The sequence below is a fragment of the Dromiciops gliroides genome, chromosome 1 (assembly GCF_019393635.1).
Source record: "Dromiciops gliroides isolate mDroGli1 chromosome 1, mDroGli1.pri, whole genome shotgun sequence".
Classification (NCBI taxonomy): Eukaryota; Metazoa; Chordata; class Mammalia; order Microbiotheria; family Microbiotheriidae; genus Dromiciops; species Dromiciops gliroides.
In genome coordinates, this window is record NC_057861.1 from 524,958,959 (window position 1) to 524,984,130 (window position 25,172).

General features: G+C 38.6%; 1 protein-coding gene and 1 pseudogene across 1 annotated transcript; one reads left to right on the plus strand and one right to left on the minus strand.

Annotated features, from left to right (window-relative positions):
- LOC122751208 overlaps positions 1 to 13,206 on the minus strand; it is a 32,937-nt pseudogene extending 19,731 nt beyond the window's left edge.
- Positions 13,207 to 13,267: 61 nt separating this feature from the next.
- Positions 13,268 to 14,839, plus strand: LOC122736238 (F-box/WD repeat-containing protein 2-like). Its single transcript, XM_043978353.1, has 2 exons — positions 13,268 to 14,169; positions 14,497 to 14,839. The coding sequence occupies exons 1-2, from the start codon at positions 13,268 to 13,270 to the stop codon at positions 14,837 to 14,839; spliced, it is 1,245 nt and encodes a 414-aa protein (XP_043834288.1).
- The last annotated feature ends 10,333 nt before the right edge of the window (positions 14,840 to 25,172 follow it).

Here is a 25,172-nt window from a genome sequence, read left to right on the forward strand (position 1 = left end):
GCCAGCATATTTGGAAAATACAACAGTGGCCACTGGATCATTGAGTCCTAATCCTAAAGAAGGCTAATGCCAACAAAATGTTTGAATTACTGAACAATTAAGCTCATTTCACATACCAACCTGGTTATGCTTAAGATTTTACAAGCTAGGGGCAGCTAGGTGGCACAGTGGATAGAGCACCAGCCCTGGAGTCAGGAGGACCTGATTTCAAATCTGGCCTCAGACACTTGACACTTACTAGCTGTGTGACCTTGGGCAAGTCACTTAACCCCAATTACCTCACCAAAAAATATATATATATATCAAAAAGATTTTACAAGCTAGACATCAGCAATATGTGGAACAAGAATTGCTAGAATAGCAAGCAGGTTTTTGAAGAGGCAGAGGAACTAGAGACCAAATTGCCAACATTCACTGGATTATGGAGAAAGCAAGAGAGTTCCAGAAAAAAACCTAAATCATTTGCTTCTGCTTCATTGACTACACTAAAGCCTTTGACTGTGTGGATCACAGCAAAATGTGGCAAGTCCTTAAAAAGATGGGAGTACCAGATCATCTTACTTATCTCCTGAGGAACCTCTGTGTAGACCAAGAAGCAGTAGTTAGAACCAAACATGGAACAACTGATTGGTTTAAGATTGAAAAAGGAGTACAACAAGGCTATATATTGTCACCTTATTTATTTAACTTACATGCAAAGTATATCATTTGAAATGCCATGCTGGATGAGTCAAAAGCTGGAATCAGTATTGCCAGGAGAAATACCAATAATCTCAGATATGTAGATGATACCAATCTGATGGTTAAAAAGTGAAGAGGAGGGGCGACTAGGTGGCGCAGTGGATAGAGCACCGGCCCTGGAGTCAGGAGTACCTGAGTTCAAATCCGGCCTCAGACACTTAACACTTACTAGCTGTGTGACCCTGGGCAAGTCACTTAACCTTCATTGCCCCACCAAAAAAACAAAAAAACAAAACAAAACAAAACAAAAAGTGAAGAGGAATTAAGAAGCCTCTTAATGAGGGTGAAAGAAAAGAGTGTAAAAGCTGGCATAGAGCTTAACTTAACCCCCCTCCCCCCAAGATCTTGGCAACTAGTGCCATCACTTCCTGTCAAATAGAGGAAGAAGAAATAGAAGCAGTATCATATTTTATATTCTTGGCCTCAAAGATCACTGCAGACAGTGACTGTAGCCATGAAATTAAAAGATGCTTGCTCCTTGAAAGGAAAGTTGTGGGGGCAGCTAGGTGGTATGGTGGATAAAGCACTGGTCCTGGATTCAGGAGGACCTGAGTTCAAATCTGGCCTTAGACACTTGACACTTACTAGCTGTGTGACCCTGGGAAAGTCACTAAACTCTCATTGCCCTGTCAAAAAAAGGAAGAAAGGAAATCTATGGCAAATCTGGAGAGCATACTAAAAAAGCATTAACATCACCTTGACAACTGTAATGATTGGAATGATGCCACCTGCTGGAGACTTACTGTAGGAAAGCTCCAACATGAAGAGAGGGCCTCTGAGGGCAGGACTGTGTGTCTTTTCTTTGGCGTCACGAAGTGACATTTGCTTGTGGGAGGAAGAAGGGGGAGGCTGGCACTCTGACTCTCTCTTTCGTGTGGACTCTGGTGGAGAGCGGAGCTAGGAATGCTCTCTCCCTTTAATAGATAGATGAATCTAGGCCTTTCTCTCTCTTTACCAAATTCTTATTCTCCTTAATAAATGCTTAAAAGTCTAACTCTTGCTAAAGCTTATAATTTATTGGTGACCACTCATTAGATATTTTAGACAGTATAGCTAGAATTTTAGCCCTTACACAACAAAGGTCCATATAGTAAAAACTATTGTTTTTCCAGTAGCAATGTATGGCTGTAAGAGTTGGACTATAAGGAAAGTCGAGCACTGCAAAATAAATGCTTTTCAAATTTGGTGTTGGAGAAGACTTTTGAGAGTCCCTTCGACAGTAAGGAGATCAAATCAGTCAATTCTTAAAAAAATATTAATTCAGACTATTCACTGGAAAGTCAAATACTGAAGCTAAAGCTTAAATACTTTGGCCACATAATAAGAAGACAGGACTCATTGGAAAAGACCTTGATGTTGGGAAATATTGAACACAAAAGGAAAAGAGGACAGCAGAGGATGAGATTGATCAATGGATAGTATCATGGAAACAACTAACATGAACTTGAACAGAAGTTAAGAGATAGTGGAGGATAGAAGGACATGGCGTGCTGTGGTCTATGGTGTCACAAAGAGTCAGACATGACTGAATGACTGAACAACAGCAACATATTTCAAGAAATTTGAAATAAAAACTGCCCATAACTCTTAAAACCAGAGAACAAAGTGAAAATAGAAAGAATCCACTGGCCACCTCCTAAAAGAAATATCAAAATGAAAACTTCCAGGAACATCATAGCCAAAATCCAGTACTTCCAGGCCAGAGATATAATACTACAAGCAGTCAAAAAGAAAATTAAAATTCTGGACAGCCTCAACAAGCATCCCACAAGACTTGGCATCTACTGCATAATAGGAGAAGAGAACTTGGAATACAACATACCAAAAGGCAAAAGATAAAGGCTTATAACAGAGATAATCTCTCTGACAAAATTAAGTGTAATTGGATGGAGGGGAAATGGATATTTAATGGAAGAAAAGATTTCTAAGCATTCTTGATGAAAATTCCAGAATTGAAGAGACATTTTGAAATGAAACTCAGGTGCCAAGAGAAACATAGAAAGATGGATTTTTTTTCCTTAGATATTAATATTTTTTCTTTGATTTACTCATTTCTCTAGCTCCTGAATTAGGGCTTTATTTCAGCACTCTACTATATTTTCATAGGGGGTGGTTAGTCCTTTTTAGTGGGTTCCTGGGATGACCTTCAATTTCTGGGGTTAGGCTCCCCTGTATCTTTGAGGTTCAAAGTTCTGACTCTTTAGGGACCTCAGAATAAAGTTCTGATGACCTCAGTCCCTGTGCCTGGGCTATCCTGATCTGAGTTCTGAGGCACCATGCTGATCATTGCTGATCTCTGTTCTGGAACTTTCATGTTTCCCACCCTGGATTTACTGACCACCTTTGAGATTCCTTCACTCTAGCTACCTCTGAATGCTAAGCCTTGAAGGCCATACGTATCTGTGGCCATCTCAGATCACACTGGGAGTCTGCCCTGGTATTGGTTTTTTTGGAGAGATCCCCTTTCCTATTATTCTTGGGCTTCTGGCTGACCTCTGATATAGTTTGAGGGAGGAAGAAGTCACTATAGTATTTCATTGGATTTTTTTTTGCAGGGCAATGAGGGTTAAATGACTTGCCCAGGGTCACACAGCTAGTAAGGGTCAAGTGTCTGAGGTTGGATTTGAACTCAGGTCCTCCTGAATCCAGGACCCGTGCTTTATTCACTGCACTAGCTAGCTGCCCCCTATTTCATTGGATTTTGATCATTATTTGGTCTAGTATGAACTTCTGAGTTTTGATGGAGTAGGTGTGCTGGAGATGGGTAGTTTGACTCCTGTCCCCCAGCCATCTTGGCCAAAAGTCCAATTAGCTCTCAAGTTCTAGGTTTTCTGACTTCTAAATGCTTTAGGACACAGCAGCAGCACCTATTATAAGAATGGGAAGTTGAGGACTCTGCTGAAACATATAGAGATTATAACTAGGAAAGACCTTTGTGTCATTTAAAATATTGTGGGACAAGGCTGGGATTTTCTAAAATATTGCAACTAATAAATTAAAGGCTATTGCACCAGTTTTGGCAGAAAGCATTTATTATTTTTGTTTGTTTTTTGTTTTTTTGCGGGGCAATGGGTGTTAAATGACTTGCCCAGGGTCACACAGCTAGTAAGGGTCAAGTGTCTGAGGCCAGATTTGAACTCAGGTACTCCTGAATCCAGAGCCGGTGCTTTATCCACTGCGCCACCTAGCTACCCCAAGCATTTATTATTAATTAAGATCACATAGTACTTACACATCTGACTGACTTCCCCATTAGTTACAGGCCTTACAGGCCTGAACAGTTACATACCCAGCATGAAGAGTCCCAGGAAGAAGGTTTGGGGAGAGCAATCCCAGGGTAAGAGAGTAAGAGAAGCACATAAGAGTGTAGGAGAGCGACGCTCCTGTCCCCAGGGATTTTTATCCTCTTTCAGGTAGAGGCAGATCACACATTGATCTAAGCTAATTGGTTAGCATCATTCAGCTCCATTGACATGACTTGGGGGATGGTCAAGGTGTGTTTCCTCCCCTAACTAATCAGAAAGGTCAATCTACATTCCTTTTCTTAAGCTGCAGGATCTTCCCAGGCTGGGGATGGGGAGAGAGCAGCTTCTGGTTTTCTCCTAGAAATTTATTATTAATTATTTCCTCACACCTTGAACCTTCTAATCACTTGTCTTCATTAATGGATATCTTCCATTCACTGTTACTTTACCTGGATACCCTGGTACTTAGCAAATCCTCACCTTCTCTTTCTCCACTTGTGATATTGACTCTGGCTGCTAAATAACAAACCTTCCCCAAACCCAGCTGTCTTTTCTTTCATTCCCATCCACTTCAAATCCCAAACACCACCATACCATTCCAGATCTTCCTGAACCTTCCCTGTGCCCCTGGGAACTCCCACTCTCTAATTAATGACCTTTCTTTCATTTTAGATTTGTTCATCTCTCCTTCTATCTTTTGGTACTCACTGAGACATGGCTTCCCCCTTAGAACACTGCATTTTGGCTATATTTTTCAGGACTGGTTGCATCTTTTCTCATATTCACTGATTTACTGGTCTTTCTGGTGCTGGTACTGGTGTTGGTGCTGGTGGGAGGGGGATGTTTTAGAACACTTCTTGCTCCCCACTGCCACTTCCAGACCCTCTATTGCTATCAATTCAACAATCTCTCCTATTTTAAGGTTCACTCTATCCAAATTTATACACTTCAGATCCTGATTCCATTATCTGCTGATCTCCCCTTCCTCAATACATCTTTTCTTATTCCTCAATGATTTCAGTGCCCAGCTTGTTGTTGTTCATCTTTTGTTTTTAAAGAGGACTAATGACATCACAGGGTGATGTCTTGACTTGTAGGTGAATTGGATTTAAGATAGAGGGAGATTTGGACAAAGTCATCAGCCTCACTCTTTCTTCCAGAGTCATCAAAGTCCAGTGGCAAGACAAAAGTCAGAATGATGGATGATGGTTCAGAATGCAGCGGATGACCTTAATGTCTTCAATGTCTGACCAAACTCTAAGCACTCTACAACACCTTCTTTAGCCATCTTCATGGCCTTTGGTACAAATTGTTCTCATCCTCCCTTTCCACCAGGGGATTGAACCCTCAACTTTGGTGTTATTTGCACCATGCCCTAGCCAGCTAGGTGGTGCAGTTGACAGAGTTCTGGGCCTGGAGTTAGGAAGACTCATCTTCCTAAGTTCAAATTTGACCTCAGACACTTACTAGCTACATGACCCTGGGCAAATCACTTAACTCTGTTAGCCTCAGTTTCCTCATCTATCAAATGAGCTGGAAAAGGAAAGGGCAAACCACTCCAATATCTTTGCCAAGAAAACCTCATATAAGGTCACTAAGAGTCAGATATGACTGAAAAATGACTAAACAAAACCAAAACAAACCAACCGAGCTAAATGGCCCCACACAACAGATTAACAAAAAATAAGAGTGGACCAAAGGGAAGCTAATGATTCCAGAAACAATAGGTGATGTTAAAATAAAAATCAAAAGACTGGGGGGAAAGCCAGAATAAAATGTAAGGCATCTTTTACGAAAAATTGCTGAACCTGGAAAACAAATTTAAAGATAATTTAAGAATTACTGGACCACCAGGGCAGCTAGGTGGCACAGCGGATAAAGCACCAGCCCTGGATTCAGGAGTACCTGAATTCAAATCCGGCCTCGGACACTTGACACTTACTAGCTGTGTGACCCTGGGCAAGTCACTTAACCCTCATTGCCCCACAAAAAAAAAAAAAGAATTACTGGACTACCTAGGTTCAGCTAGGTGGCACAGTGGATAGAACATCACTGGGAGATGATGAGCGTCACCTACTTGCTCAAAAAGAAGGGAGCCAATGCTCACCAATTTGAGATTCTGGTTTCCCTCACTACAAGTTGAAGGTGATCATTCCCAAGTGTTTTGTATCGTCTTCCCCTCAACAGATACAGTTTGTTCATATATTTTCACAATAAATCAAACTTGCTTCAGCAATTTAATTTAAATCTTTCATTGAGTGTTTATTCTCTGCAACAAGCTTACATACATAAAATAATTTAATTTGCAAAGAGCTTCACATGCAATAAGATTGGATCCTCACAGCAAACCTGTGAGACAGGTAGGGCTGACATTCACATCGTACTTTACAACTCAGGATTTGAGTTCAGAATGTTTAAGTAAAATGACCAAAATCACTGCAGCTGAGACTAGAAATCAAATCCTATTCCTGAGAGTGCTCTTTCTCTAGCACTAGATGGCTTTTCTCCATTTCATTTTCCATCCTTTCTTCAAATGCCTTTTGATGATTATAATTTATTTTGCTGTACTCAGGTAAGCTTCCCTTTTTTGGGTATAGACTCTTTTGTATGATCATTCTATGTAATTTCACATGCTAAGCTGAGAAATAGGTTTGCTCTTTTCAGTTTTCCTGTACTAATTTTCAGTTCCATCCAACATTTCTTATTTTCTATTCAGATCCACAGATATTATGCCATTTGTTACATGTATACTAAATAGTCATATTATTTTGTTTTCCCAATAAAAATATGCCATGAAGAGAGACTGAGGAATAAAGTTCTGAGCATGATCAATTTATTAGCTATGCTAGCAGTTGGCAATGAAATGAGATCCCAATCCCCTCAGTGGCCAGGGATGCTTTAGAGCAGACAGAGAAGTGTATTAAGCAGTTAGTACCCTAGAATTGTTTTGACCTGCATTTCTTCAATCAATAGTGTTAGAGCATTTTTTTATATGGCCTTAGGTAGCTTTGATGATTTCATTTGAGAACTTTATATCTTTTGATCATCCATCAACTGGGGAATGGGTCTTATTTTAATAAATTTGACTCAGTTCTCTATGTGTTTGAGAAATGAGGCCTGTCAGACAAACTTGCTTCAATTTTTTTCACAGTTACTATTGCTAACTGTATTTCCCTCCATCCTATTCCATTCCCATGACATTTACTCTATTTTCTTTCTTCTTTCACCCTGTCCCTCTTCAAAAGTGTTTTGCTTCTGATTACCCCCTCCCCCATCTGCCCTCCCTTCTATCACCCCCCCCCATCCTTATCCCCTTCCCCTCCTACTTTCCTTCAGGGCAAGATAGATTATACCCAACTGAATGTGTATGTTATTCCCTCTTTGAACCAATTCTGATGAGAGTAAGGTTCACTCACTCCCCAGCACCTCCACCATCTTCTCCTCCACTATATGTTTTTTCTTGTGGTTTTTTTTTGTTGTTGTTTTTTATTTTAGTGAGGCAATTGGGGTTAAGTGACTTGCCCAGGGTCACACAGCTAGTAAGTGTTAAGTGTCTGAGGTTGGATTTGAACTCAGGTACTCCTGACTCCAGGGCCAGTGCTCTATCCACTGCACCATCTAGCTGCCCCTTTTCTTGTTTTTTTATGTGAGATACTTTACCCCATTCCACCTCTCCCTTTCCCTTTCTCCCAGTGCATTCCTCTCACCCCTTAATTTTATTTTTTAAAGATATCATCCCTTTGGTGGCAGCTAGGTGGCAGAGTGGATAAAGCACAGGCCCTGGATTCAGGAAGACCCAAGTTCAAATCTGGCTTCAGATAATTGACACTTACTAGCTGTGTGACCCTGGGTAAGTCACTTAACCCTCATTGCCCCACCCCACCCCAAAAAGATATCATCCCGTCATATTCAACTCACACCTGTGCCCTCTGTCTAAATATACTCCATCCAGGTGCCCCAATACAAGTATCATCCTCCCATGTAGGAATATAAACAGTTTGACTTTTAAAAATTCTTTATGATTTCTTTTTCCTGTTTATTTTTTATGCTTCTCTAGGGTCCTATATTTGAAAGTCAAATTTTCTATTCAGCTCAGGTCTTTTCATGAAGAATGCCAGAAAGTCCTCTCTTTCATTGAATTCCCATTTTTCCCCCTGAAGGGTTATACTCAGTTTTTCTGGGTAGGTGATTCTTGGTTATAATCCCAGTTCCTTTGCCCTCCAGAATATAATTTTCCAAGCTCTCTGAATGTAAAAGCTGCTAGATCTTGTTTTATGCTGACTGTGGCTCCACAATATTTGAATTGTTTCTTTTTTTAATCATAAAAGCATTTTATTATTTTCTAGTTACATGTAAAAATAGTTTTTAACATTTATTTTCATAAGATTTTTAGTTCCAAAATTTTCTCTCCCCCTTCCTTCTCCCCTCCCCAAGACAGAAAGCAATCAGATATAGGTTATATATGTGCAATCACATTAAACATGTTTCTGAATTAGTCATCTTGTGAAAGAAGTATCAGAACATAAGGGATAAGCCTCAAAAAAGGAAAAAAATAGCAAAAAAGTAGAAACAGTATGGTTCAATCTTCATTCATAACCCACAGTACTTTTTTCTGGATATAGAGAACATTTTCTATCATGAAGTTCTTTGAAGTTGTTTTGGATCATTGCTCTGCTGGGAAGAGCCAAGTCTATCACCATTGTTCATCAAACAATGTTGTTGTTACTGTGTATAATGTTCTCCTGGTTCTGCTCCTCTCAGTCAGCATCAGTTCATATAAGTCCTTCCAGGTTTCTCTGAACTCCTCCTGCTCATTGTTTCTTACAGCACAATAGTATTCCATTACATTCATATACCACAACTTGTTCAGCCATTCCCCAGTTGATCAGCATACCCTCTATTTCCAATTCTCTGCCACCACAAAGAGAGCGGCTATAAATATTTTTGTACATGTGGGTCCTTTTCCCTCTTCTATGATCTCTTTGGGATATAGACCTAATAGTGGTATTGCTGGGTCAAAGGGTATTCACAGTTTTATAGCCTTTTGGGCATAGTTCTGTGGGGACCAATTTTTAATTGGGGAGTGTCAGCTAAGCAGCTCGCTGCAATATTGGGGCAAGGAAGGAGACCGGCCTCCTCCCTCAAAACAACAGGATTTATTTTAACAAGATTGAACTTAAAAAAAAAACACAAACAGGATCAGTAAAATCAAGGGAAAGGAAATAAAATGGGGGGAGGGAAATTATACAACCTGAAAAGATACTACTGCCCAGGAATCAGCTGAGAATACACAGCAGAACTCCTGTTGCCTTCCAGTATCCAGCTAGAATGCCCAATTCTCCTCCCCCAATACCAGAAAACCCCCACACAGTCCCAGCCAATGGGATGGCCGCTCTGACAGTCGCATGACTGCCCTCACTAGGCTTCCAATCATTATAATTTTGCCAGGCCCATGTAGGTGTCGGCGAGTGGTGGTGATGTGAGGTGCCAGCGCCATGGCAACAGCTACAACCAGTGTGTGGAGCACTGTGCAGTTTGTGGAGCCCCAGGCCAGTGCATCGAGGCATAAAAACCTCAAATGACAATTAATTCTTTACAATTCTAAATTGCTCTCCAGAATGGTTGTATCAGTTCACAACTCCACCAACAATGCATTAGTGTTCCAATTTTCCCACAGCTTCTCCAAAATTTATTATTTTCCTTTTTTGTCATATTAGCCAATCTGATAGATGTGAAGTGGTATCTCAGAGTTGTTTTAATTTGCATTTCTCTAATCAATAGTGATTTAGAGCATTTTTTCATATGGCAATAAATAGCTTTGATTTCTTCATCTGAAAACTGCCTGTTCACATCCTTTGACCATTTCTCAATTGGGGAATGACTCTTGCATTCTTATAAATTTGATTTAGTTCCCTCTATATTTTAGAAATGAGGCCTTTATCAGAAACACTGGCTGTAAAAATTGTTTCCCAGCTTTCTGCCTCCCTTATAATTTTGGCTGCATTGTTTCTGTTTGCACAAAACCTTTTTAATTTAATGTAATCAAAGTCTTCCATCTTGCATTTCATAATATTCTCTATCTGTTGTTTGGACATAAATTGTTTTCCTCTCCATAGATCTGAGAGGTAAACTACTCCTTTCTCTCCTAATTTATCTATGGTATCACCCTTTATGCCTAAATCTTGAACCCATTTTGACCTTATTTTTGTATAAGGTGTAAGATGTTGGTCTATGCCTAGGTTCTGCTATACTATCTTCCAGTTTTCCCAGCAGTTTTTGTCAAATACTGAGTTCCTATCCCAGAAGCTGAAGTCTTTGGGTTTATCAAACAGAAGATTACTATAGTCATTTACTACTGTGTCTTCTGTGCCTGACCTATTCCATTGATCCACCACTCTATTTCTTAGCCAGTACCAAATAGTTTTAATGACTTCCAATTTATAGTATAGCTTCAAATTTGGTATGGCTAGCCCACCTTCCTGTGCATTTTTTTCATTAGTTCCTTTGATACTCTTGACTTTTTGTTCTTCCAGATAAATTTTGTTATTATTTTTATAACTCTATAAAGTAATTTTCAGGTAGTCTGATAGGTATGGCACTCAACATTTGTTTTCATAAAATTTTTAGTTCCAAATTTTTCTCCCTCTCTCCCTTCCCTTCCCCCCTCCCCAAGACAGGTTAACTTTGAAAGATTTAAGAACTCTGATCAATGTTAAAATTGATCACAATTCCAGAGGACTGGCGAAGAAGTAGGCTCTCTACTTTCTGGAAGACATGAATTCAAGATGCAGAATAAAGCATATATTTTGGGACATAGCCAACGTAAGATTTTATTTTTCTTGACTACGTATATTTGTTATGAGGGTTTTGTTTTCCTTTTTCTTTTTTTCCCATGGAGGGAGAGGAGGAAGGAAATAAGGAAATAAAATTAATGTTTGTTCATGGAAAATTTCCTTAAAATAAAAGAGATGGGTTTGGTGGACTGGACTTAGGCCCCTTCTCCATGATTATCCATTCCCTATGACTGAATCCAGGGCCAGTGCTTTATCTACTGCACCACCTAGCTGCCCCCCTTCTATTTTTAAAAATTTATTTATTTAGAATTTTCCCCACCTTACATGTAAAAACAAATTGTATCAATTTTTAAAATTTTGTGTTCCAAATTCTTTTCCTTCCTCCCTATCCCCCATTAAGAACTCAAGCAATTCAATATAAGTTATACATGTACAGTCATGAAAACATAGCATACAAAAAAACTTTAGAAAAAGGAACTAACAGCAACAACAACAAAATATATTTCCATTTGCATTCAGATACCATCAGTTCTTTCTCTGTAGATGGCAAAATGAGAAAACAAAAGAAAAGGAACATTTCCATATACACAGTAGAACATAAGAGAGGATTCAATATAAAACAATAAATTTCCATTTCAAGAAAACTATATAGTAAATACCACACATTGTTTTCCAAGCTACAAAGCCTTTCTTTTTGTCACTTTTCTTTTTGCCTTTGTTTTCTGCTATGTAGAAAAGAAGGATACAGTTAAAAGTGGGTATACACACATATCTATAAACATACACATATATACACATATGCACTCATATATATCATCTTGTTCTCTGAAGGTAGATAGCATCTTCCTTCATAAGTCTAAGTCTTTCCATTTTTTCTAAATCAACCAGCTCATCATAGCCAACATCACAGCAGTATTCCAACAAAATCCTATCATATCTGAAAGATTGTCCATGAAAGTTTTCCTCCAATTTTCTGCATTCCTTCTATTCTTGGCTGCATTGGTTTCATTTATACAAAATATTTTTAATGTGAAATAATAAAAAAATTATCCATTTTATACTTCAACAATGAACTCACCTTATAATATAGTTTAAGGGCTGATACTACTGAATCTCCTTGTTTTACATCTTTTTTCTCTGGTTTCTTTTAAATTCTTGATATTTTGTTCTTCCAAATGAACTTTTTTGTTTGTTATCTTGTCTAACTCAGATAAATTTAAAAATCATTTAATAATTGAATAGATTAATTAGGTTAAATTGTCATTTTATTATATCAGACAATAACTATTACTCGAATTATTTAAGTCTGACTTTATTTGTATAAAAAGTGTTTTTATGTTTATGTTCATATAGTTCCTGTGTTTGTTTTGGCAGATATATTCTCAGGTATTTTATGTCTGGTTATTTTATTTTGTTGTTGTTGTCTTTGTTTTTGTTTTGTTTGTTTTTTTAGTGAGGCAATTGGGGTTAAGTGACTTGCCCAGGGTCACACAGCCAGTAAGTGTTAAGTGTCTGAGGCCGGATTTGAACTCAGGTACTCCTGACTCCAGGGCTAGTGCTCTATCCACTGTACCACCTAGCTGCCCCTGTCTGGTTATTTTAAATGTTCTAAAAACAATAAGGAATAATATTGGTGATACTGTGTAGTTTCCCTTTTGTTCTCTTTTGAGTAAATCTATTTCAGCTTTAACTTTGTCTGAGAGTGTGATTACTACCCCTGCTTTTTTTATATAATAAATTCCACTCCAGCCTTTTATTTTATCTTTGTGTGTATCTCTCAATTTATTTTGTTTCCTGAAAGCAACAAATTATTGAATTCAAATTTTTAATCTGCCATCTGTTTTCATTTTACAGGTAAATTAATCAAATTCACATTCTGAGCTATCATTACTTATAATATATTTCCCTCCTTCCTTTCCCCCTCACTATCCTCATCCTATTTACCTTGTCCCTCCTCATTCCTCTACCTTACTTCTACCTGCTACCTTACCCCCTATTCCTTAACCTACCACTCCTCCAAGAGTCCCTCCGTTATCCTGTCCCCAACCTTATACTCCAGTCCTCTAAGATCACATAAGATCTAGCGGCCAGCACAGTAAAGAAAAGGGAGACTTGGAATATGATTTCCTGGAAGGCAAGAGAGCTAGGATTACAACTAAGAATAACCTACTCAGAAAAAACAACAACACAAAACTGAGTATTCTCCTACAGGGGAAAATGGACATTCAATGGAATAGAAGACTTTCTAACATTGCCAAAGAAGAGACCTGAGCTGAAAAGAAAATTTAACATTTAAACATAGTACTCAGAAGCCGCTCCCCTCTGAGCCTGTGGAACACAAGTGGCAGCCTCAAGTTGGAGCCACGGCTGCCAAAGGGGCCTGGCTGTTGTGAGGTTCCGCCGGCCGGCAGGCGCCTAAGCAGCATGTGTCCTCCCTGAGGCCCCGGGTCCCAGAGCAAGCCCTCAGGTAAATTTTTCCATAACCCTATGGAGAGAAAGGACTTTGAGACATGGCTTGATAACATTTCTGTTACATTTCTTTCTCTGACCAACTTGCAGAAAAATGAAAGTCTGGATTACCTGATTAGTCTGAGTGGAGCAATCCAGCTAAGGCATCTCTCCAATAACCTAGAGACTCTGCTCAAGAGAGACTTCCTCAAACTTCTTCCCCTGGAACTCAGTTTTTATTTGTTAAAATGGCTCAATCCTCAGACCTTACTCACATGTTGCCTCATCTCTAAGCAGTGGAATAAGGTTCTAAGTGCCTGTACAGAGGTATGGCAGACCGCCTGCAGAAACTTGGGCTGGCAGATAGATGATTCCGTTAAGGACACTTTGCATTGGAAGAAAGTTTATTGGAAGGCAATTTTGAGAATGAAGCAATTGAAAGACCATGAAGCCTTTGAGACCTCATCATTAATTGGACACAGTGCCAGAGTATATGCACTTTACTACAAGGATGGACTTCTCTGTACAGGGTCAGATGACTTGTTTGCAAAACTCTGGGATGTGAGCACAGGACAGTGCATATATGGTATCCAGACCCACACTTGTGCTGCTGTGAAGTTTGATGAACAAAAACTTGTAACAGGATCCTTTGATAACACAGTAGCCTGTAGGGAGTGGAGTTCAGGAGCCCAAACCCAGCACTTCCAAGGACACACAGATGCAGTGTTCAGCATGTATTACAGTGATGACTCTGCGGACTTCACTGTAAAAGTATGGGCCTTATCAACAGGGACATGCCTGAATGCACTCACAGGACATACTGAGTGGGTTACCAAAGCAGTTTTACAGAAGTGCAAAGTTAAATCTCTGTTGCACAGCCCTGGAAATCGTATTCTCCTCAGTGCCGACAAGTATGAAATCAAAATTTGGCCGATTTGGCAGCTAGGTGGTGCAGTAGATAGAGCACTAGCCCTGGAGTCAGGAGGACCTGAGTTCAAATCCGGCCTCAGACACTTAACACTTACTAGCTGTGTGACCCTAGGCAAGTCACTTAACCCCAATTGCCTCACCAAAAAAATTAAATTAAATTTTTAAAAAGGGGGGGCAGCTAGGTGGTACAGTGGATAGAACACTGGCCCTGGATTCAGGAGGACCTGAGTTCAAATCCAGCCTCAGACACTTGACACTTACTAGCTGTGTGACCTCAAGCAAGTCACTTAACCCTCATTGCCCAAACCAAAAAAAAAAAAGATTTGGCCGTTTGGAAGAGAAATCAACTGCAAATGCTTAAAAACGTTGTCTGTATCTGAGGATCGAAGTACCTGTTTGCCCCCCAGACTCCATTTTGATGGCAAATACATCGTATGTATTTCAGCCCTAGGGCTCTATCAGTGGGACTTTGTCAGCTATGATATTCTCAGGGTTATCAAGACTCTAGAGTTAGCAAATTTGGCATTACTTGGCTTTGGAGACATCTCTGCCCTGTTATTTGACAACCGCTATCTATACATCATGGACTTAAGGACAGAGAATCTGATAAGCCGCTGGCCTCTGCCTGAGTACAGGAAATCAAAGAGGGGCTCCAGTTTCTTGGCAGGTGAAATGTCATAGCTGAATGGACTAAATGGGCAAAATGATATGGATTTGGTTTTTGCCACCAGTATGCCTGACCACAATATTCACTTGCTGTTATGGAAGGAACATGGCTGAAGATATGGCCAACAGCTAAAAAAATGACTTTGGGTGCTGAGGCTGCTGGTTCTGTTGCAGCCTCTGTGGGAGCCGATTTTGCATGAACCAAAGTTCACACCTAATGGTATCGTCATGCAGTGCAAAATCATTTATTTTCCTGGGTGGGAGTGATGGGGGGGGTGGGAAGAAAGGTGGGGGGAAAGGGATTATTTTATTGACATAATGCAACGTAGCATGCTAACAGTCTACACCATTGAAACTCATTTATACTGGGGCAGCTAGGTGGTGCAGTGGATAGAGCCCTGGATTCAGAAGGACCTGAGTTCAAATCCGGCCTCAGACATAACACTTACTAGCTGTGTGACCCTGGGCAAGTCACTTAACCCCAATTGCCTCACCAAAAAAGAAAGAAAGAAAGAAAGAAAGAAAGAAAGAAAGAAAGAAAGAAAGAAAGAAAGAAAAACTCATTTGTACTTAGTTATGCTTGCCATTATAAAAGAATAAATTTTGGCCTGTAAACATACTACTCAAGAAAAGCACAAAAATGTCAATGAGTAAAAACTCATAAGAGAATAAACAAGGTTGTTTACATTCTTGTATTGGGAGACAATATATGTAATCTTTCAGAACTTTATCATTATCAGGGGTTTTAGATGGATTCTAATTAGTTACAGGGCATGGATGTGATTCCATTATGTTTGGATGATTTTTAACAAGAATGAAAGTGTAGGGAAGAAGGATGTAATGGGATTGGGGGGATGAGAGAGGAAGAATGGTGAAAATTGTTGCATATAGAGTGTGTAAGGAAGAATTTATACAATGGAAGGGGCAGTGAGTGGGGGAGAACACAGTCATTGAACCTCGCTCTCATCTGGACTAGTTCAGGAAGGGAAGGATAATTATACATACACAGATACAGAAACTCATCTTGCCCACTAGGTAAGTAGAAGGGAAAGGGTTTAAGAGAAAGAGAAGTGAGAGATAAGAGGGAAAATAGATTAAAGGAAGCAGTGGTGAGAAGCAAAATAGACTCTTAAAGAGTAGACAGGGCAGAGAGATAAGTGTAAGAGAATAGGATGGAGGGAAATATTCAGTTAGCTATCATGACAGTGAATGTGAACAGGATGAACTCACTCATAAAACAGAAGAGGATAGGAGAATGGCTCAAAAACCAAAATCCAACAATATATTGTTTACAAGAAACACACTTTAAAAAAGAAAGAAAGAAACACACTTGAATAGAACAATACACATAGAATTAAAATAAGATAGTCGAGCAGAATATATTATACTTAAAAAAGAATATATTATACTTCAGCTGAAGTAAAAAAAAAGACAGAGATAGAAATCATGAATGATAGACAAAGAAAAAGCAAAAATAGATCTTATTAAAAGATATAAACAAGAAAACTATAGTTTGTTAAAAGGTACCATAGACAATGAATTAATATAAATACTACACAAAATGGCAAAGCATCTAAAGTCTTAAAGAAAAAAGTTAAATGTGTTACAGGAGGAAGTAGACAGTAAAATTATACTAATGAAAGACCTCAATTTACTCTCTGTCACACCTAGATAAATCTAAGCATAAAATAAACATTAAAGACATTAAGGGGCTGAATAGAATTTTAGAAAAGTTAGAGATGATAGGTCTTTGGAGGATACAGAATGGAAATAGAAAGGAGTTTACATATTCATCAGACGTGTATGGCACCTTCACAAAAATTAAATGTATTAATATATAAAAACTTCACAAACAAGTGCAGAAAAACATAAATATTTAATATATCATTTTATGATCATAATTCAATAAAAATTATATTTAGTAAAGGATTTTTAAAGCATGAGTTAAAAATTCATTAGAAATAAGAACCTTGAAAAAAAAAATAAGAACCTTGGGGGCAGCTAGGTGGCGCAGTGGATAAAGCACCAGCCCTGGATTTGGGAGGACCTGAGTTCAAATCCAGCCTCAGACACTTGACACTTACTAGCTGTGTGACCCTGGGCAAGTCACTTAACCCTCATTGCCCTGCAAATAATAATAATAATAAATGCATGTAAAAGTAAATAATTAAAAAAAAATAACAACTGTTGGGAAGACTGAAAGCAATCTGGCAGAAATTAATCTTAGACCAACATCTTATACCATTTCCCCCAATACATTCTAAATGGATACATGACCTTCATATTAAAAATCATACTATAAAAAATTAGAAGAGAAGCAGAGCTAGGTGGCGCAGTGGATAGAGCACTGGCCCTGGAGTCAGGAGTACTTGAGTTCAAATCCGACCTCAGACACTTAACACTTGCCAGCTGTGTGACCCTGGGCAAGTCACTTAACCCCAATTGCCTCACTAAAACAAACAAACAAACAAAAAACCAGAAGAGAAGCAGATCATATACCTCTCACAGGTATCAGTAGGAAATGTATTGTTAACCAAACAAGAGAGAGATTCAATTACACAAGATAAAATATATAACTGAATACATGAAACAGAAAAGCTTCTGCACAGACAATATTAATGTATCTAGGATAAGAAGGGAAGAAATTGAATGGGAAAAAATCTTTGTATCAGATTTCTTTGATAACAGTTTGGTATCTTAGATATATAAACAATTAATAAATATACATTTATAAGACTAACAGTTATTCCCCAAAAGATAAATGGTCAAAGGATATGAATAAACAGTTTTCAAAAGGACTTCAAAGTATTCACCACATGAAAGAGTGTTTCAAATCACTGATAAAAAGAAATGCACAGGGTAGGTAGGTGGCACAGTGGATAAAGCACCAGCCCTGGATTTGGGAGGACCTGAGTTCAAATCCAGCCTCACACACTTGACACTTACTAGCTGTGTGACCTTGGGCAAGTCACTTAACCCTTATTGCCACACCCAAAAAAAGAAAGAAAGAAAGAAAGAAATGCACATTAAAACAACTGAGAGGATTCACCTTACACCCAGCAAATTGGGAAATATGCTTCCCAAATTGGAATATTTGATGTTGTGGAATGATAGGCATGCTAGTCCATTGAAGTGGTACAATCATTTTGGAAAACAATTTAGAATTATGCAAATAAACTGATTAAGATACTCATACCCTTTAAACCAATGACTCCATTACTTGGTTTATACCCGAAGGAAATTATCAATAAAGAAGTTTCAATATACAACAAAAGTATTTATATCAGCATTTTTCTTGCAATAGCAAAAATTGGAAACAAAGCAGTTGTTTACTGATTGGGAAATGGCTAAACAACTATGGCACAGGAAGGTAAGGGATTATGACTGTGCTGTAAGAAATAATGTATGTGGGGCAGCTAGGTGGATCAGTGGATAGAGCACTGGCCCTGGAGTCAGAAGGACCTGAGTTCAAATCCAGCCTCAGACACTTGACACTTACTAGCTGTGTGATCCTGGGTAAGTCACTTAACCCCAATTCCCTCACCAAAAAAAAAAGGAAATACTTTGTGTGATGAACTGATGTACAGCCTGAATTGAAACACTGCTCCTAGCTAAATAGTAACTTTTTTTTTTTTGGTGGAGCAATGGGGGTTAAGTGACATGCCCAGGGTCACACAGCTAGTAAGTGTCAAGGGTCTGAGGCCGGATTTGAACTCAGGTACTCCTGAATCCAGGGCTGGTGCTTTATCCACTGTGCCACCTAGCTGCCCCCAAATAGTAACATTTTTAAAGGTACCCCAGGACCAACTCTGTAACTATTCAAGAGGCTTGTCCACCACATGGTTAGCAGACCAGAACCAGGCACATAATGCTGGGCCATGCTCCAAAATTCTACACGGCATTTTCATTACACATCATCATGACTTTTCAAAGCAATTTTTTTGGTGGGGCAATAAGGGTTAAATGACTTGCCCAGGGTCATACAACTAGTGTCAAGTGTCTGAGGCCAAATTTGAACTCAGGTCCTCCTGAATTCCAGGCCAGTGCTTTATCTACTGTGCCACCTAGCTGTCCCCCATCAAGTCTTTTCAGAAGCAGGCTCCCTAACCTCTTCCACGTGAGGGATTCCATCACCACCTGTATTACATATACAGAATATATACAATATAAATACAGGGTAAATTTGGGGGTGGGTAAACATCAGTAGCTGGAGAAATCAGAGGAATCTTCACATAGAAAGTGGCACTTTGGCTGAGTTCTGAAAGTAAGCAAGTAATCTGTATTGGAAAGAGAGCAGAAGCAAGAGAATACTTTACACAGAGACAGCAATATTGTTTGATGAAGAACTGTGAATGACTTAACTATTCTCAGCAATGCAATGAACCAAGTCAATCCCAAAGGAATATTGATGAAACATACTATCCAGGGGCAGCTACGTAGCGCAGTAGATAGAACACCAGTCCTGGATTCAGGAGAATCTGAGTGCAAATTCGACCTCAGATACTTGACACTTACTAGTTGTGTGACCCTGGGCAAGTCACTTAACCCTCATTGCCCCGCAAAAACAAAAACAAAAAAAGAATATATCTAGGTATATCTAAATGTAATAATGTAGAAAATTTACATTATATGTGTCATATATGTTTCTTTGTATATATTATATCAATGTTTGATATATGTATAAAATATAATTACATATCACAAATAAAATTTTAAAAATTTTAAAAGAGAAGTGGATGTGGGAAGAGAGTGCACTCCATGTACAGGGGACAGCTGATACAAGTGCACAAAGATGAAAGATGGCGTATCATGTGTGAAAAAGAGCAAGATGAATTTGTATGGACCTTAAAATGGTGGAAGGGGGGTGATGTATAATTAGGCTTTTGTTAATTAATCAATTAAGCACATAATCACCTGACAATACTGAAAGGTAGTGAAATGATTTAAGTGAAGGGTTGTGAAGTGATTTAAATGACAGAGGAGTTTATATTTAAGCCTAGAGGCCAGAGGGAGTCATTAGAGTTCATTGAATAGGGGAGCAACATGATCAGAATAACACTTTAGGAAAGCCACTTTGGCATCTGTGAAAAGGAGAGAGAGATAAGGCAAGGACACTGGTTTGGAGGCTACTGCATTAACCAAGGCAATTGGTGATGAGAGCCTGAAAAAGTAATGGAGGTAGGGGTACAGAAAAGGAGATGGATATGAGATGTTGTGAAGGTGAAAATGACAAGATTTGGCATTTGGTTGGATAGGAGGAACAAAAAAAAGAGTGAAGAATTGAATATAATGCCAAGGTCATTGTTTGGGTGACAAGGGTGTCCTTGACAGAAGTAAGGAAATTTGAAAGCGAGTTGAGTTCCTGGGTAGGGGGAGGCAGAGATGAGTTCTGGTTTTGGATATGTTAAATTTGAGATACCTATGGGACAATCAGTTTTAAATGTCCAACAGGCAGTTGTAAATGTCTAACTGGAGCTCAGGAGATAGACTAGGGATAGATCTAGAAGTCATCTGTTTAGAGATAATAATCAAATCCTTGGGAGTTGATTAATTCACCAAGTAAGAGAGTGTAGAGCAAGAATAGAAAGCAGCTAGATAAGTAAAAGAAAAATGTCATTAAAAACCCAGAGAGGCTAGAGTATTGAGCAGGAGAAAGTGGTCAAAAATGATGGGAATTAAGGAAAAAAGTGAGGTTGTGACTTAGCCAAGACCTCCAACATCTCTTCTAAGAAAGGAGATTGAACACACTGGTCTCCTAGACTTAGATAAAGTTATGAAGTATACACTTAATAACACAAAACATAAATAATTATTTACAATATTTTATCTATAATAAAAACCACAGCCAGAATCATAGCTAAGAATAACTGCAGATGAATTCTTCTTAATTCTAAAAATAGTTCCATCATTCAGTTCACTCAAGATACAAGTTAGTCTCTCGACAGTACTCTTCTTCTTTCTCAACAGTACTTTCTTCTCAAGACAAGAATTAAATTCAGTTTCTCAGTAGTTTTTTTCCTCATCCTTTCTCTCATTCAGTCTCCTTCTAGTCATAAGTTAACTCTCTGTAACAACAGTTTAATATCACCATTCTCCTCAATGAATCTTTGCAGTATTTCTTCACAATATGAGCTAAACAATTCTACCAAAAAATGTTTTTCTTTATCTCTGTCTTCTCCCCAGGATCTCTCAAACTTTCTCTTAAAATTGGCATCCCAAGCACCGGCCCTGGATTCAGGAGTACCTGAGTTCAAATCCAGCCTCAGACACTTGACACTTACTAGCTGTGTGACCCTGGGCAAGTCACTTAACCCCCATTGCCCCGCAAAAAAAAAAAAAAAAAAAAAAAGAATGTTAAACAGGCAGTTTTCAGATGAAGAAATCAAAGCTATCTATTGCCATATGAAAAAAAGTCCTAAATCACTATTGATTAGAGAAATGCAAATTAAAACAACTCTGAGGTCCCACCTAATATCTATCAGATTGGCTAATATGACAAAAAAGGAAAATAATAAATTTTGGAGAAGCTGTCAAAAAATTGCTACACTAATGCATTGTTGGTGGAGTTGTGAATTGATCCAACCATTCTGGAGAGCAATTTGGAACTATACCCAAAGGGCTATGGGACTCTGCCTACCCTTTGACCTAGTAATACCACTACTAGGTCTGTATCCCAAAGAGATCATATAAAAGGGAAAAGGACCCCTGTGTACAAAAATATTTATAGCAGCTGTCTTTGTGGGGGCAAAGAATTGGAAATCAAGGGGATGTCCATCAACTGGGGAATGGCTGAACAAGTTGTGATATATTAATATAATGGAATACTATTGTGCTATAAGAAATGATGAGCAGGCAGATTTCAGAAAAACCTGGAAAGACTTAAGTGAACTAATGCTGAGTGAAGTGAGCAGAACCCGGAGAACATTGTACACAGTAACAGAAACATTGTGTGATCAACTGTGATAGACTTAGCTCTTCTCAGCAATACAATAATCCAGGACAATTCCAAAGGACTCATGGAAAATGCCCTCCACATCCAGAAAAAACAACTGTGGAGTCTGAATGCAGATTGAACCATACTATTTCTACTATTTTTTTTTCTTTTTTGAGGTTTTTCCCTTTTGTTCTGATTCTTCTTTCACAACATGACTAATGCAAAAATATGCTTAATGTGATTGTACATATATAACCTATATCAGATGCCTTTCTGTCTTGCGGAGGAAAGGAGAGGAAGGGAGAAAAAAAATTGCAACTCAAAATCTTAAAACAAATGTTGAAAACTAACTTTACATGTAACTGAAAAAATGCTATTAAGAAAAAATAAATACTAAAAATTGTCTTCACATATTGAAAAGATAGAATACTATTTTTAAAAAGATTAAGTACTGTCCTTTGCATCTCCAAATGGAAAAGGAAAGAGATAAGCAACTGTGACCAGTGGGTCTAATGCAGACCTCAACTGGTCCCTCACTGCTGTATTGCAATCTCTTTATTCTTCCTTGATTGAATCTCCATCACATTGTATATCCTAGATATTCCAGACCTTTAAAAGGTTAATGAATTGGTACAAAGACATTCTATTTTAGGTCTACTTCTCAGAAACAGGAAGGAACTGGTCACTGGGGGGGATGTGATGGGAAACTTTGAGAAGTGGTCACTTTTTCTTAGAGTTTGTGATAGAGGAGAGGAACATTTGGCAAAGTTTCACATGCACCCTAGATTGTAGGAGAGTAAATTTCAAAGATTTCAGAGAAAAAATTAGGCATGATCCCATGGAATAAAATTCTTTGGAGGAAGTTAGCCCAGAATGGATAACAGATAAGAAGCAATCAGGGAGGGCAGCTAGGTGGAACAGTTGATAAAGCACCAGCCTTGGATTCAGGAGGACTTGAGTTCAAATCTGGCCTCAGACACTTGACACTTACTAGCTGTGTGACCCTGAGCAAGTCACTTAACCCTCATTGCCCTGCAAAACAAAACAAAACAAAAAGACTTGCTAAAAAAAAGAAAGAAAGAAAGAAAGAAAGAAAGAAAGAAAGAAAGAAAGAAAGAAAGAAAGAAAGAAAGAAAGAAAGAAAGAAAGAAAGAAAAGGAAAGAAGGAAAGAAAGAAATCAGGGATGAAGTTCTGCAGATGCAATGAGAAAGAATTCTGATGAGGAGGAAAAAAGGGAATTGTCTCAAGAAACTGGTGTAGATGCACAGAACATTCAACAAATTTAGATTTTTTAAAAACATATATGGAAGATGGAAGCAAAGACAAATAGAAGAGTATAGATAGAAAAGGTTTTGTCAAAACAGCATCAGAATGAGCTGAGACTGGCAAAGAAAGCTAAGAACAATTTTTAAAAAGGTGTGTTTGTGTTTTGTTTTAATTTTTGTTTGTTTTTTTTAACACTATCCTGGGGATAAATAGGATCAAAGAAGGAATAAAATTTATGCTAAGGCTGCTAAGGGTGGGTGGTGAAATAACTGAAGACAGAGAAAGCCGAGATTTTTAGGGCTTATTTGTGCTCCTGTTTTCTCTATCAAAGAGAATGCTCTTTAGACTAGAAAGGACAGAACATATGTGATTAGTACATGATTGAGACCCTAAAAGAGCACAAAGAGGTCTTCAAGGAATTTAAGCTACTTGCTCAAATGAATTACCTCCTCAAACAATCAGAAATATATCCAATATTTATCGACCTTTAAAGTCTACATGTTCATATTATATTTACATAAATGTATTTTGTATTTATTTTATTATGAATATTTATATTAGATATTTTATTTAAAGGTTGTGAAGTGTTTTGCCTATACTAACTCATTTGAGTCTCACAACACTGTGAGGTAGCTATTACACGCTTTCTTTTTTTTTCTTTTTTTTTTTATTACACACTTTATTATTCCAATTTTGAAGATATAGAAACAAGCTCAAAGATGTTGCAACTTGTCCATGCTCTCAGAGGTGGAATTGAAACCCAGGGCTTCCTGACTCCAATTCTAATATACTTCCCTGAGCTGTGCCGCCTTCCATACTAGAAGAATTGGTCATTGTGATTGCTATCCTAGTTGGTGATCTTTGAAAGATGGTGGAGGGTAGTTGTCTCAGTTGTGATGGCTTCAAGGTTACTGTGGAGCACCAGGGCACTGGCAGTTCAGGCCTTGAGGGCCTATGGCCCGGCTTGGGCTGCCACTCACTCCATGGCTCGCAGAGGAGGCATCCCTTCTTTTTTTTTTTTTTAACTCTTTTTTTTTTTTTTGGTGAGGCAATTGGGGTTAAGTGACTTGCCCAGGGTCACACAGCTAGTAAGTGTTAAGTGTCTGAGGTCGCATTTGAACTCAGGTCCTCCTGACTCCAGGGCCAGTGCTCTATCCACTGTGCCACCTAACTGCCCCTGAGGCATCCCTTCTGATGAAGAGCAGGCAATTGTTTTAGAGAGATTGATTATGATGGCTGCAAGGAATGATTTGGATTCCTATAATATGCTAGCCCCAAAGGCAGCTCCAGGGACTAAGGAGGAGCCGAACCCGGTCCCTTCCATCACTAATAAGAGAATAGTAGGCTGTATCTGTGAAGAGGAAAACAGTGCAGTCATCTGGTTCTGGCTTCACAAAGGCAAGACACAGCGTTACCCTAACTGTGGAACCCATTACAAGCTGGAACCCCACCAGTTGAGCCACTGAGCCCCTGGATTGTTGGTTTTCTTGAGATGTGTTGTAATGTTTTCTTCCCTCCAATAAAAGATTAGCCATTTCCCTGGCTCTCCCAAGAAAGAAAGAAAGAAAGAAAGAAAGAAAGAAAGAAAGAAAGAAAGAAAGAAAGAAAGAAAGAAAGAAAGAAAGAAAGAAAGAAAGAAAGAAAGAAAGAAAGGACAGACAGACGGTGGAGAAGAGGAGACCCACCACAGCATCAAATAAGAAAATGTCTTGAGTTTCACAGAGGGGAGGAAAACAAAATCTTCAAGCTATAAATTGGTGATCTTTTTTCAATTCCTAATAAAATTCTAGCGTATGTACAAATCAAAGGAGTGGGTAGCATACAATAAGAAAAGAAAGTGGTGATCACAAAAAGTCGGCGTGTCTTCAACGAGGAAAGATCATGTTAGGCTAACCTTATTTTCTTTTTTTGACACAGTTACTGAATTGGTAGATCAGGAGAATGCTGTAGGTGTAATTTACCTGGCTTTTAGTATAAAACCTGCCTGATCTCATTTTCTTTTGCTTTGTACTACCCTGCACTCTTCCCATCCAGGTGGGGTCTTGTTCCAGTCTTGCCAAAGGAAAGGGCCTGAATAACCTCCAACAACTAATAAAAACAGTTTACATTGAGGCAGAGTCCATTGAATTTTAAGCTACACTGGGACA

Coding starts and splice junctions, on each gene's coding strand:
- LOC122736238 (XM_043978353.1), top strand. CDS start 13,268: ATGGAGAGAAAGGACTTTGAGACATGGCTTGATAACATTTCTGTTACA. Junction 14,170..14,496: donor AAAATTTGGCCGATTTGGCA/GCTAGGTGGTGC, acceptor GCCGTTTGGAAG/AGAAATCAACTGCAAATGCT.